Raw genomic sequence first — 13,287 nt, 5'->3', positions numbered from 1 at the left:
AGTTCCTGCCTCATCCCAGCCCAAGTTCTTGACCCACCCCTGCCTGCCCAAGTTCCTGCCCCATCCCAGCCCAAGCTCCTGATCTTACCCATCCCCCATCACGCCATAGATGGGGCAGTGTGTGTGGGTCACGGATTAACAGGTTTATTGGGCATGAAATGAATAGTGACAGTGTCGTGACTTCCGGATTTCATTCACTTCAATGATGTCACTTGTCACACACGCACAAGGCTTTGAGAAATCGGATGTGGGTGTAAAGGGTATGGGGTTGAAAGAACGTGATCCGTCTTCTCGGAGTTTTCTCTCTCTCCCCTATGATCCCCTCTCCCCCATTGCCCCCCCCCCCCCCCAAATGTTCACGTAGACAATCACAGCGATATTTTAGGCAAAAGTCTAAATTAGCAAAGCAACGTGGTCGGCAGCAGCACAGCAGTTCCAGGCCCCTTAGCAAAGCAACGTGACTGACAGCAGCTCTGGGCTCCTCGCGATCCTCACAACCCCACTTTCGGTTTTGGGTTCAAGGAATCTGCGCATGTGTGGCACTGGGGGGGGGGCGGGGGGGAGAAAAGAGAGAAAAAGAGTCCAGGGCACGCATGCGCAGAAGGACACAAAAAACTGTTGCAACTAATCAATCCGAATTTCCTTCTCCCCCATGCTCCCCCCCTCGCAAAGGCCTCAGTGAAGGGGTAATTATCTTTTGGAATGACTGCATAATGAGGCACAGAAATGCAAGAAAGAGAACAAATTATGTAGTAATATAAATACAGCTATTCAGCAGTTTCAAATGCAGTCAAACTACCTACCTTTCTCCGTTGAGAAATGCTGAGGCCAGAGAAATCACTGAACAATGAGGCAGGTAAATTTAATTGATCTGCAAAAAAAGAGTTTAAGTATTAATTCTTAGATTAAAAATCAATTAGTATTTCTGTTATATATGCTCTTTCAATTATTGGGTCAGAATTTGCTGTCAAAATAACAGTAAGGCTATTGGCACTCATCGTTATTTATGTGTAAATGGTACAGAAACTTCAGGCGAGGGGCACGATTAAATGAGAATATGCAAAAGCCACAGAAAACTAAGTCTTGTCATTTCAAGCGCAAGTATCCTTTTAACGACAATGATAACTGTTAATTACTGCCAATCAATCTCTCTGGCACTAAAAATGAACCATTACAAGTGCGGAGTCTCATTCCTTCGGGAATTAATTGATGTCGGAGATTTTTAAAGGCAAATTTTAAATTAATGTATTTTTTTCCCTCGCTCTCTTTCAAACCAATCTTTCTTTCCCTCTCTTTATTGGGCCCAAGTTTCCCTAAAAAAAGATAATGGTGCTCACTTACCTGGACCCCCGATTTTATTTGGCCCCGAGCGCTGAAAATAAAAAAACAAAGTCTCCTTCCCCCATGCGCACCTTCTGGCGCCGGCGCTACCCGAGCTGAACTCGCAGGGCACGGCTTCCAGTGTGCGCCGGAACCGCACAGCGCATGTGCTCCAGAAAAAAGGCAAGTAATTGCTCATGCGCAACAATTTTTTTTAAATATAAACCCAAACCTCCCCCCCGTCCCCACCACCCAAAAAACGGGCCTGAATGCAGTTTAACATCGCAGGAGCAGCATTCTTGGTAAGTTTTCATTTAACATTTTTATTTTTATACTTAGTCACTGGTAATGCTCGCCTGAGTCAGAAGGTTGTGGGTTCAAGTCCCACTCCAGGAACTTGAGCATATAAATCTAGGCCGACACTCCAGCGCAGTGCTGAAGGAGTGCTGCACTGTCGGAGGTGCCATCTTTTGGCCCCGTCTGCCCTCTCAGGTGGATGTTAAAGATCCCATGGCACTATTTCTTAGAAGAGCTATTCCCGGAGTTATCCGCGGTGTCCTTCGAGTAACATGACAAAACAAATCAGATTATCGGGTGATTATCACATTGCTGCTTTAGGGAGCTTGCTGTGCGCACACTGGCTGCTGTGTTTCCCACATTACAACACTGGCTCCACTTCAAGGGTATTTCATTGACTGTAAAGTGCCTAGAGATGTCTGGTGGTCATGAAAGGCGCTATATAAATGCAAGTCTTTTATTGCCCATCCCTAATTCAAGGTGCTGGTGGGTCGCTGCCGCCTTAAACTGCTGCAGTCCGTGCGGTGAAGATGCTCCCACAATGCTGTTAGGTAGGAAAACACCAGCATTTGATCCAGCAACGATGAGGGTTGATATGAGACATGGAGGTGTTGGTGTTCCCATGCACCTGCTGCCCTGGTTTAAGAAATAGAAGCAGGATTAGGCCGTATGGCCCCTGGAGCCTGCTCCGCCATTCAATAAGATCATAGCTGATCGTCTACCTCAACTCCACTTTCCTGCCCGATCTACATAGCCCTGGATTCCTCATGACTCCAAAAATCTATCTATCTCAGCCTTGAATATATTCAGAGACTCCACATCCACGGCTCTCTGGGATAGAGAATTCCAAAGATTCACAATCCTCTGAGTGAAGACATTCCTCCTCATTGCTGTCTTAACTGGCTACCCCTTATCCTGAGACTGTGCCCCCTACTTCTAGACACTCCAGCCAGGGGAAACAACCTCTCAGCATCTACCCTGTTTTGGGCCTGGTCACTTTAAATTTGAATGGTTGTTGGGCCAGTGATCTGTGGGGTCAGGGGAAGATGGCCTAACTTGCCCACTAGCTGCATGTTGTAGAGCAGAATCGTGGAAGTTTACGGCACAGAAGGAGGCCATTGGGCCCATTGGTTCCAGCCGACAAGAACTACTCAGCCTGATCCCACTTTCCAGCTCTTGGTCCATAGCCTGTAGGTTATGGCACTTTAAGTGCATATCCAAATACTTTTTAAATGTGGTGAGGGTTTCTGCCTTTATCACCCCTTCAGGCAGTCAGTTCCAGATCTCACCACTTTCTGGGTGGAAAAACAGCTCAACTCCTCTTTAGTCCTTCGACCATTTGCTTTACATCCAAGCCCCCTAGTATTGGCTTGTTAGTGCCTCGAGTGTCCGCCCTCCCTGTAAACTGCGGTAAGTGGTTCTGGGGGTGTTTTTCACCCCCTCCCCCCACCCCCCACCCCCAAATCAGGAGCGCTGTGCATGTTGCCTGTAAGTAGGTAGGCTCCACCCCAAAGGCCATCGGAAGCTCCGGGTGGGATGGGGGCACGGGGGGAGAAGGCTGGCACTATCACAAGATTTTAAGCCCCTGCTGCTGATCGGTGATTCTGCAGTGCAAGTACGTGGGATACGTGGCTAGTGGTTCCCATCCTTGTTTTCAAATCCCTCCCTGACCTCACCCATCCACTAGCCCTACACCCCCCTGAGGTCTCCAGTTCTGGTCTCTTACACATCCCTGATTTTAATCACTCCACCATTGGTGGCAGTGCCTTCAGCTGCTTGGGCACTAAGCTCAGGAATTCCCGCCTTAAACCTCTCCAACTCTCCTCCTTTAAAGGCACTTCTTAAAACCTACCTCTTTGCCCAAACTTTTCCTGACATATCCTAATATGACTCCCATATCAAATTATAATGCTTCTATGAAGTGCCTTGGAATGTTGTACTGTGTTAAAGATATTATATAATGTTTGTGGCGAGAGATTGTGGCGGAGGTGTGGCAAATGAGGGTATGGGGCCCAGAAGAGCGGAGGGCCCAGGGGCAGCACGGGCCAGCCCACACTGCGATATGTGTGCCCGCTCGGTCCGTGCAGCAGAGCAGGTCTCCAGTCGTCCTGGTTAACCCTTGCCACTGGATAAAGGCCTAGCTCTGTCAAGCCCGTGTGGTGGCTGATGTGCAACGGTCACCACACGTTAAAAAAATCCACGCCCAGGCATCTTCCACCCCTTCAACTGGAGTTCAGGACTGGAATATTGGATCCTTCATTGAAACATCCATGAACTCATGTGGAAGCAAGTCATCCTCGTTCGAGGGACCGCCTATGATGATGATATGAATATTTTAAAGTGTTCTAATAGGTTATAAAGTTTTAGCGAGGGAGTCCATTCGGCCGAGGATAGGAGCGGGCCAGGGTGGGTTTCTCCAACTAGAGGTGTACCAATGGATATGGTGTATTTAGCTTTCCAAAAGGCATTCGATAAGGTGCCACACAAAAAGTTACTGCAGAAGATAAAGGTACGCGGAGTCAGAGGAAATATATTAGCATGGATAGAGAATTGGCTGGAGAACAGAAAGCAGAGAGTCGGGATAAATGGGTCCTTTTCCGGTTGGAAATCAGTGGTTAGTGGTGTGCCACAGGGATCAGTGCTGGGACCACAACTGTTTACAATATACATAGATGACCTAGAAGAGGGGACAGAGTGTAGTGCAACAAAATTTGCAGATGACACTAAGATTAGTGGGAAAGTGGGTTGTGTAGAGGACTCAGAGAGGCTGCAAGGAGATTTGGATAGGTTAAGCGAATGGGCTAAGGTTTGGCAGATGGAATACAATGTCGGAAAGTGTGAGGTCATCCAACTTGGGAAAAAAAAACAGTAAAAGGGAATATTATTTGAATGGGGAGAAATTACAAGATGCTGTGGTGCAGAGGGACCTGGGGGTCCTTGTACATGAATCCCAAAAGGTTAGTTTTCAGGTGCAGCAGGTAATCAGGAAGGCAAATGGAATGTTGGCCTTCATTGCGAGAGGGATGGAGTACAAAAGCAGCGAGGTCTTGCTGCAACTGTATAAGGTATTGGTAAGGCCGCACCTGGAGTACTGCGTGCAGTTTTGGTCACCTTACTTAAGGAAGGATATACTAGCTTTGGAAGGGGTACAGAGACGTTTCACTAGGCTGATTCCAGAAATGAGGGGATTACCTTATGATGATAGATTGAGTAGACTGGGTCTTTACTCCTTGGAGTTCAGAAGGATGAGGGGTGATCTTATAGAAACATTTAAAATCATGAAAGGGATAGACAAGATAGAGGCAGAGAGGTTGTTTCCATTGGTAGGGGAGACTAGAACTAGGGGGCACAGCCTCAAAATACGGAGGAGCCAATTTAAAACCGAGTTGAGAAAGAATTTCTTCCCCAGAGGGTTGTGAATCTGTGGAATTCTCTGCCCAAGGAAGCAGTTGAGGCTAGCTCATTGAATGTTTTCAAGTCAAAGATAGATAGATTTTTAACCAATAAGGGAATTAAGGGTTACGGGGAGAGGGCGGGTGGGTGGAGCTGAGTCCACGACCAGATCAGCCATGATCTTATTGAATGGCAGAGCAGGCTCGAGGGGCTAGATGGCCGACTCCTGTTCCTAATTCTTATGTTCTTATGTTCTTAAGGCAAGATTTTTTCCCATGGTGATTATACGGGGTCTGTGCACCGGATTAAAAATTTTCCTGGGGTGGAAACTTGGCCTTAAGCCCAGAAATGGCGCGGTAACCTTTTTCATATTTCACAGGTACACCAACACCAGAATGTATGGCGCCAAACATTCTGGTGCTGGTAGTACACGCTGGCACCCCAAGACTGGGGATTCTTTAAACTGGCCTTTGGTGCCAAAAAACTCACGGTGCCCAGTGCTGGGGAAAATTTGGGCTTTTATTTCTCTTTCTGTACTTGAATTGATATTGAATTTACCCACTAATTTACACTTCCTTCTCAGTCCTTGCGCTGTTTATTTCACAATCCTTCAATCTGATTGGTTAAGAACATGCACAGTTCCTTGCCCTGTTCACTTTGGTGCCCGACCCGGTTTCCCTCTCTACACCGTTACCGGCTCGCACTTTCAGCAACCTGCCACACAATTTTTTTTTTAACCTAACCATGCAAGGGCAATTCTAACCAACAGCAGACACCGCTAAATCCCTGCTGCAGCAAATTATGGCCCAATGAGATTTACAGGAATACAACAAATCTAGGACTAAGAAAATCAAGCCAAATATTGAAGGGAAAGCAAAAAACATTAGAAAGGATAAAAGAGGATATGCAGAAAGAGAAGTCAGCAACAAAGGGAAACAGTAAAGGATTTTATAAACATAAAGTAAAAGAACATTTAAAGGGGAAGGGCAGATAAGAGATGAAAACAGATATCTTATGGAGGATGATCAGATTGTTGAAGATACTTAATGTATAGTTTCCCATGGATTTCAGAGAAGAATGTGACAGTGAAAAGGTGACAAGAGCAGAAAGTGAAACAATTAGATGGGTTAACGATAAAGAAGTAGTGCTGAAAAAAACAGGTAGAACTCGAAGTGGAAAGGGCATCCGCCCTCAATAGCATGCATCCTACGATGCTCAGGGAATTCAGTGAGGAAATACCATAAAGACGTGGACTACAATCTTCAAACATTCTTGGATAGCGAAGATGTGCCAGAGAACTGGAGGGTTACCAATGTAACAGCTCTGTTCAAAAAGGGAGGGATAAACCAGGTAACTATAGATCAGTCAGCCGAACATTGCTTGTGGATAAGCTTCTAGAGGCCATAATATAGGATATTAATACTCAACTACAAATAATTGCTTAAGGACAGTCAACATGAATTTGTAAAATTAAAGTCGTATCTGTCAAATGTAATTCTTTAAGAAGTATTAGAGTGTATAAATAAATTATGTTCAAAGGACATTGGATAAGGTGCTGCACAGGTGGACGTTTGATAAAATTAAGGTACACATTAAAGGGAGTGGGAATGTAAACTACGGTGCAGAGTTGGGACACATAAATAAACTTGGATGATATCTAAATTTGCAGATAATCAAAAAAAATACTGGAGTATAGTTAACTGTAAAGAGGACTGTAAGCAACTTTAGCCAGACTTAGTTTAGTAGGTTAGATAGATGTCAGATGAAATTGAATGTAGAGTAATGCAGGGCAATACATTTTGGAGGAAGAATAAGGAAAGAATATGTAAACTAATTGGTAAATCATTATTAGATGTAAGGAAGCAGAGCGACATAGGGGTTCAAGCAGACAAATTTGTAAAATTAGAATGACAAGTTGATAAAGCTGCAAAAAAAAAAAGCATGAGAGTTTCTAGGTTCGATAAATAGGTGCAGAGTGTTCAAAAGCAAAGAACTAATGCTAAACCTATACAAATCATTGGGTAGGTTACAATTAGCATATTAATGGGCAAAAAATCGCGGTCTATACGGGCGCGTACGATGTGCGCACGCACCTGTAGAGGCCCCACAAGTGCCGAATCTCGGTGCACGATGTGCATGCGGCAAGAACCGGCACATGCGCATACAAACCGTCAAAATTTCTTGACAGTTCCAACGCATCCCCGGGAGAAGGGTCTTCGCAGGCGGAGATTTGGGCTATTTGCCCAACTCTTGCCCAGCGAATGTCCTTCAAACTCTTACGCAGGACTAAGGCCTGCTTTTACCAGTATAAGAGTATTAATAGATAGAAAAAATAAATGCTATTACTTATTTTTGTATTAAAAACCCTGTCTTTGATGGTAAGTTTATCTTTAACACTATTAAAACATTAAAAAAATTTCCAAAAATATTTTTTCTCAAACATTTTATTTAATGCAATTTCTATTCATTCAAAAAAAATGGTGTTTTTTAAAAAAATTTATGTTTGTGTTTTATTTAATTTTGTGGGTATTCTCATTGATAGTAATGGGAGCCCTCAATTTTGTATGAGCCCGTTTTTCGGCACACTTACTGGAGTTGCGCCGCTTATCTACGTTCCGAGGTGCGGCGAAAAAAAATGTTGCCACTTTGGCCGCTGTCCGGCCTATTCACGGCAATCGCGCAGCGTGGCCAGTCGAGTCGGGGGTGGAGCCAGCGTTCTGCGCTGGAAAATGTGCTGGGACGTCTGCACATGCGCAGTGGAATCCGCTGGTGATGTCCACGCACGAGCAGTAGCGCTGCGAGTCTGCAACAGTCCCAATTGATGTAGGTCTCTCTGTCAGTTTCAGAGCGGGCGATGTTCTTCCTTCCTGTGTTGCTGGGCTCCTTTAGGTAAAATTCTCTGCATTTATTCTGCCTCCTTTGTTGGGCTAGAGGCGAGCAGGAGAACCGATCGTGAATTTACCGGCAGGCAGGAACACTATCAGTTCTCCTGCCCGCCCCTAGCTCTGGCCGAGTGGCTCCCGGTGAGTTTTCTCACCCCTAGCCCAGGCCGAGCGGCCTCCTGCACTCCCGCTGCCTTCCCAGGCCGAGTTTGAAGATGAAGGTAGGACTTCAATTTTTTATTTCTTATTGAATTGTTAGTATTTTTTGTTTGCAAACATTGCTCAGGGTAAGGTTTGGTTGGTTTAAGAGCAGGTCCTCTCTGCTTCCCGCCCCTATCCCAGGCCTCCAATGTACCTACCTGCGCCGATTTCTTTAACTCTCCGTAAGGGTTCTCTCAAGTAGCCCCATATGTTGGCCTAAGTAGAAAGGGAGTAACTATTTGCTGGCCAAAGTTGCCTAAATTGGCAGAACTAGCATAGGTGGCTGGTAACGCCCACCTTTGAGAAAAAAAATTTACCTAAAAAAAACATAACTAAGTGAGTTACAATGGTGCAAATTGATTGGGGAAACTGGGGATTTTTAAGTTACGCCAGAAAAAGCAGGTTAATCCAAAAAAACGGAGCAAAATTACTATGAATGAGAATACTACATTGTGATTGGTGGTCCAGGACCACGTGATCCCAGATTACACATACGCTCCTGGAATACGTGGGCCCCTACGCTGGACTGGCCTTGGAGCTCAAGTCTACATTCCTCCAAGACCACCAGGTATTTTCGTTAAATAAATTGCGATCGGTGGTATCTGCCCGTGGGATGCCTCCGATTGCAATTTTTGGCCCAGTGTGTCCAGTTTTGGGAACGATGAAGAAGGTGCAAAAGAAATTCACTGAGATAGTACCAGAGATGAGAGGCTTTAGTTAAGACAAGACTAGAGAAACAGAAGCTCTTTTCACTAGAACAAAGAAGATTAAGAAACGGAATAATTTAAAATTATGAAAGGTTTTGATAAGTATATCAGGAAAACAACAATTTATAGGTTGCAGTCTATAATTAGTGGGCATAGATTTATCAGAAGAATGGAGAGGTCCAAGCACTACTAGAAACAATGGTGAAGCAGAATCCACAATAGTGTTTGAAAGGAAGTGTATAATATTTGAAAAATGTAAATATATATATTTTTTTAAAAACAGTTATGAAAAAAGAGTGAAATAATGACTTTCCAAAAGCTATTGTGCACAATGGATCAAATGGCCTCCTTATGTGCTGTAAAATTATGGGCCGGAATTTGATGAAAACTTGCAGAAATTCCAGGAAATTATGGCGCAAGTACGTACCACAGGTCAAGCGCACATGCAGCACAGCACAAATGACCACCTGAAGGGAACAGAGCCAAAGCTCTTTGTGATAATGGGCCCAAAGTTCGCCACCATTTAGCTCCAAATTTTTGGAGGTATCAGTGTTTTTTGAAGCTAACTTAATTTTGCAAGTTTCACCAAGAGTATAACACCGTCCGTAACAGGTAACAGACGATTTTTTTAGTTAAGGTTTATATGATGTCACTCAGGGTCAAACCCACCCAGAAGCCCCAGGGGGAGGAGGGGGAGGGGTGTAAGAGGTGGAAGCCAAGCTGGGGAGAGGGGTGACAGCAGCGGGGCCATTCGGCCAGGAATAGGGGCGGCAGCAACGGGGACCTTTCAGTCAGGGTTAGGGGTGGCAGCAGCTGGGACCTTTCGGCCAGGGAGAGGGCCTCTCAGGTAGTTATTTTCAAATGAAAGGCTGCATGGCCAGTGATAATGTTGGCTCGGGGAAGTGACAAAATAAAATTGCCAAACTGGTGGTGCAAGCAATGAAAGTTGAACTGGAAAACAACCTTGACCTCTTCTGATGAGAAAAAAGTATAAGCTGGCTTCCACCATTAACCCATCTTTCTTGACAGACACTTTCTGCATCAGTCTTCTTGTTTTTCATTGTCTGCAGTTATTTCCTTGCTTTTTGTTCTTTCCGCGACAGCAGGACCATTCGGCCGGGGATAGGGGCAGTAGCGGGGGTTCCTTTCGGCCGGGGATAGGGGCGGTAGCGGGGGTTCAGTTCAGTCGAGGATAGGGGCGATAGCGTGGGTTCCTTTCGGCTTGGAATAGGGGCAGAAAATGCTGGAAATCTCAGCAGGTCAGCACGGGAAAAATCAGCATGGGTTAGTTACAGAGTAATGCTGTACAATTACACGTTACCCTAGAAACCTAAATTCTTGGGCATGCACAGAACAGGGCCTCAGTTTTTCGGCGCTATCAATTAGCTCAACCCACAGAAACTAAGGTATTTCTGTGCGGCGCCAAATTCAGAGAAAAATAGCAAAAACGTCGGATTTCTTTTGCCGCTACTTCGGCTTAAAAAAAAAATCGGTCATTAATCTTAAATAGCACCAAAAAAAGGCAATGTGGAATTTTGGGCCCCATGTCCCAGCTTGTTTTTCTCCACTGCATGCAAGGTGGCTTCATTTATACATGGAGATTACATTAATGAAGAGCAATGCAATGATGCAAGTACTGGGGAGGTTGCTAGAATAAATCAGTGCAGTTGTGTGAAGGCAGATTACTAGCCAAGCTTAATTCATTTCTGGGATCTTACTATCTTCATAGTGAGTATTGCAAAAACGAGATGTCAAGTATCCTTCATCACAGAACAGCAGCTTCCATTAAAAGGCCCGACCGCATCTACAGCAGGATAAGATACTTATTGAAGGGAATTGCTTTGGGGTTTTACTGGCATTTCTTGAAACTCCCTAACATTGCTTTTCTTGTTCCAAGAGTTCTTTTGCGATCCATCAGGAAAACCTAAAATATTTAGCCAAGTGTCCAAGACGACATAACAAAGCTGAATCATTAACATGCACTACTTGCTCTTAATCCGGCATTAATGTTGAATCACATTCCACGTGTGTGTAATAAGGGTCCAGTCCCCCTCACCTACATATCCTTCTCTCCATATATCCAACTTTCCTTTTCTCTGGAATACTAGGTCTTTCCATAGAATGCACATGAAATACCAAACACACAACAGGAGAAGAGGAAGGGCCACCTCCATTGCTAGAGGAACTGTATACAACTTGGCTATAACCAATGTAAACTGCCCTAAATAGCTTAGTTAAAAGATCCACATGGGTGGTAGGAAGAGCAAAACCTGGAAAACTGAGGGATACTGACAAGTCCATTAGATCCAGGATAGAGTTCTCCTCAAGGCAGGGTTCTCAGAAATACAGGTCTTATTGTGAGGCAACACTGATATCAAACAAAAACACTCCTACAACTCTTGCACAACTATATCAGGAAGTTAAAACCTTCTTTCAGGATGGCTCCAAGCAATACTCTTGGTCAGCAATCTGTTCCATCATTTACAGCTTCAGTGGCAGCTAGAATATAAGTCAATTCTTGCTTCTCTTATGAATAAGGAGAGATGTCTACAAATTCAATTACAAAAGCAAAATACTACGGATGCTGGAATCTGAAATAAAAACAGAAAATGTTGGAAAGTTCTGACAAAGGGTCATCGGCCTGAAACGTTAACTTTGTTTTTCTCTCACAGATGCTGCCAGATGATCCTGAGATTTCCAGCATTTTCTGTTTTTATCTACAAATACTATATATGATTCAGCATCAGCAGGCACCAAAATACTGACAGATGCTATATTAGCTACCTTGCTGACAGTAGCACAGTAGTTGCTAAAATGCTGGTTAATGTTCACTGACAGGAAATGTTCATACCCACTCCCAACTTATTTCAGTGACTTTTGCTCCAGTTCAACAACTTTTACACAGCACCTTTAACATAATGGACCAGATTTTATGGTAGAAGTAACAGTGAGGCTAACGGCGCTCACTAATATTTACATGGAAATTGGACTGCAACTTCCAGCGACCGCACATGTGCAGTTAAATGTGCAGGAAATCAGTGAGTTGCTGTCCAAAATGCCGTGCTCCTCCAAAATCTGCACAATACCGAAAGACTCGCCATTCAAATATATAGAACAGCATGAAGTTGCTTACCTGATATATATGAACTAAACTTGCCATAAAAAATAGGGCCTGTCCATTCCAGTGCAAGTACCCTTTTAACAGTGTGATGAGTCTTAATTATGGTCAAAAAACCTTTCTGGCACTGAAAATTAACTTTTATAAGTGTGGAGTTTAATTCCTGCAGCTTTTAATTATTGTTAATTTAACAAAACATTTTTTTGCTTTTTCATGCACACAAAGGGTTTTTCTGCTGACACAAAATCCAACCCATTAATAAAACATTTCAAAATTCTTCAAACAGGCAAATTGGCCATTGAACAAGACTAAGGAGTTTTATTAGACTCAACATCAACATAGCCAAACAATGAAGAGGAGCAATTAACAAAACCAATAGAATGAATAGTTGGAGATGGCCTATCCCACAGCAAGCTGTCTAGAGTCTTCGGTCTTGCACTGCAAGTAGTATACAGCTGAGGGAATTCCCTCGGCCCCTTTGAGGCAATGTGGTCATTGTTCTAGATCTGGACCATTATAGGGAATGACTCTGACTTGTTCTCAATTCTTATCTGTCCTGGAGCACTCTTCCTTGATAAGGTGGAGTCCATGGTCTAAGATGATGCCCTGCAGTTTACCCTGGAACAGACTACACATCTCTGAAAATATACAATCGTGAGAGTCAATGCAGACATTTGTTATGAAGATGGGTCCCGGATATGTAGCAAGATCTTAAATTCTGGTGTTGGAGTTGACCAACAAAAAATTAGAACTGGTCTATACAATTACAGTCAATGCAGAATTTAATCAACAAATTTAAGCATAAAAATAACAAGTATATTTTAAGACTGGAAGGTGATGATCACAAACAAGTGTAACTGCATTTAAAACTTCCATAAAGTAGTAATCATGAATTGTGAGGGGGTAAGTATTAATAATTTTAGAATAAAAATGAAAGGCAATTCTAGATTAAACCCTAAAAGGCTACAAGACCATTACAGTTCTTCTGTGGCAAACTAAAAAGAAGAAACCCAAGTCTCCAATTTAGATACCTAGCTAACTGGTTAAATGTTGTAAAATGAGAAAAAAAAAATGGCATAAAATAAGTTTTCACTAGACAGTAGACACTTCAGTCTAAAGGAGTCTTCTATATATCAAACAGAAGTTGTTTGGAAATGGGAATTTTTAAACAAAGTGCATTGCCATGTGAAACTCTATCATTTAACTGAACATCAACCATGTTATTCTGCACATTATCTGCTTCATACATACATGTTAATTTTCTTCTTTTACTATTGGTATAAATTCATAACATTTTAAACTGAACTTCCTTTCCTTTACCAATTCTGTTTTGAATTCTATTTTATATCCATAGCTAACAAAAAAAAGA

General features: G+C 43.4%; 1 protein-coding gene across 1 annotated transcript in view; it reads right to left on the bottom strand.

Moving 5' to 3' along the window:
- The window catches only part of pan3 (poly(A) specific ribonuclease subunit PAN3), a 196,939-nt gene that overhangs the window by 134,184 nt on the left and 49,468 nt on the right, over nt 1-13,287 (bottom strand). The window contains exon 4 of the mRNA XM_070892304.1: nt 804-871. Within this exon, the coding sequence (XP_070748405.1) occupies nt 804-871 (68 nt within the window). The remainder of the gene's footprint in view (nt 1-803; nt 872-13,287) is intronic.

The sequence above is a fragment of the Pristiophorus japonicus genome, chromosome 10, assembly GCF_044704955.1.
Source record: "Pristiophorus japonicus isolate sPriJap1 chromosome 10, sPriJap1.hap1, whole genome shotgun sequence".
Lineage (NCBI taxonomy): Eukaryota > Metazoa > Chordata > Chondrichthyes > Pristiophoridae > Pristiophorus > Pristiophorus japonicus.
This window is presented reverse-complemented; position numbering and strand designations above follow the sequence as displayed.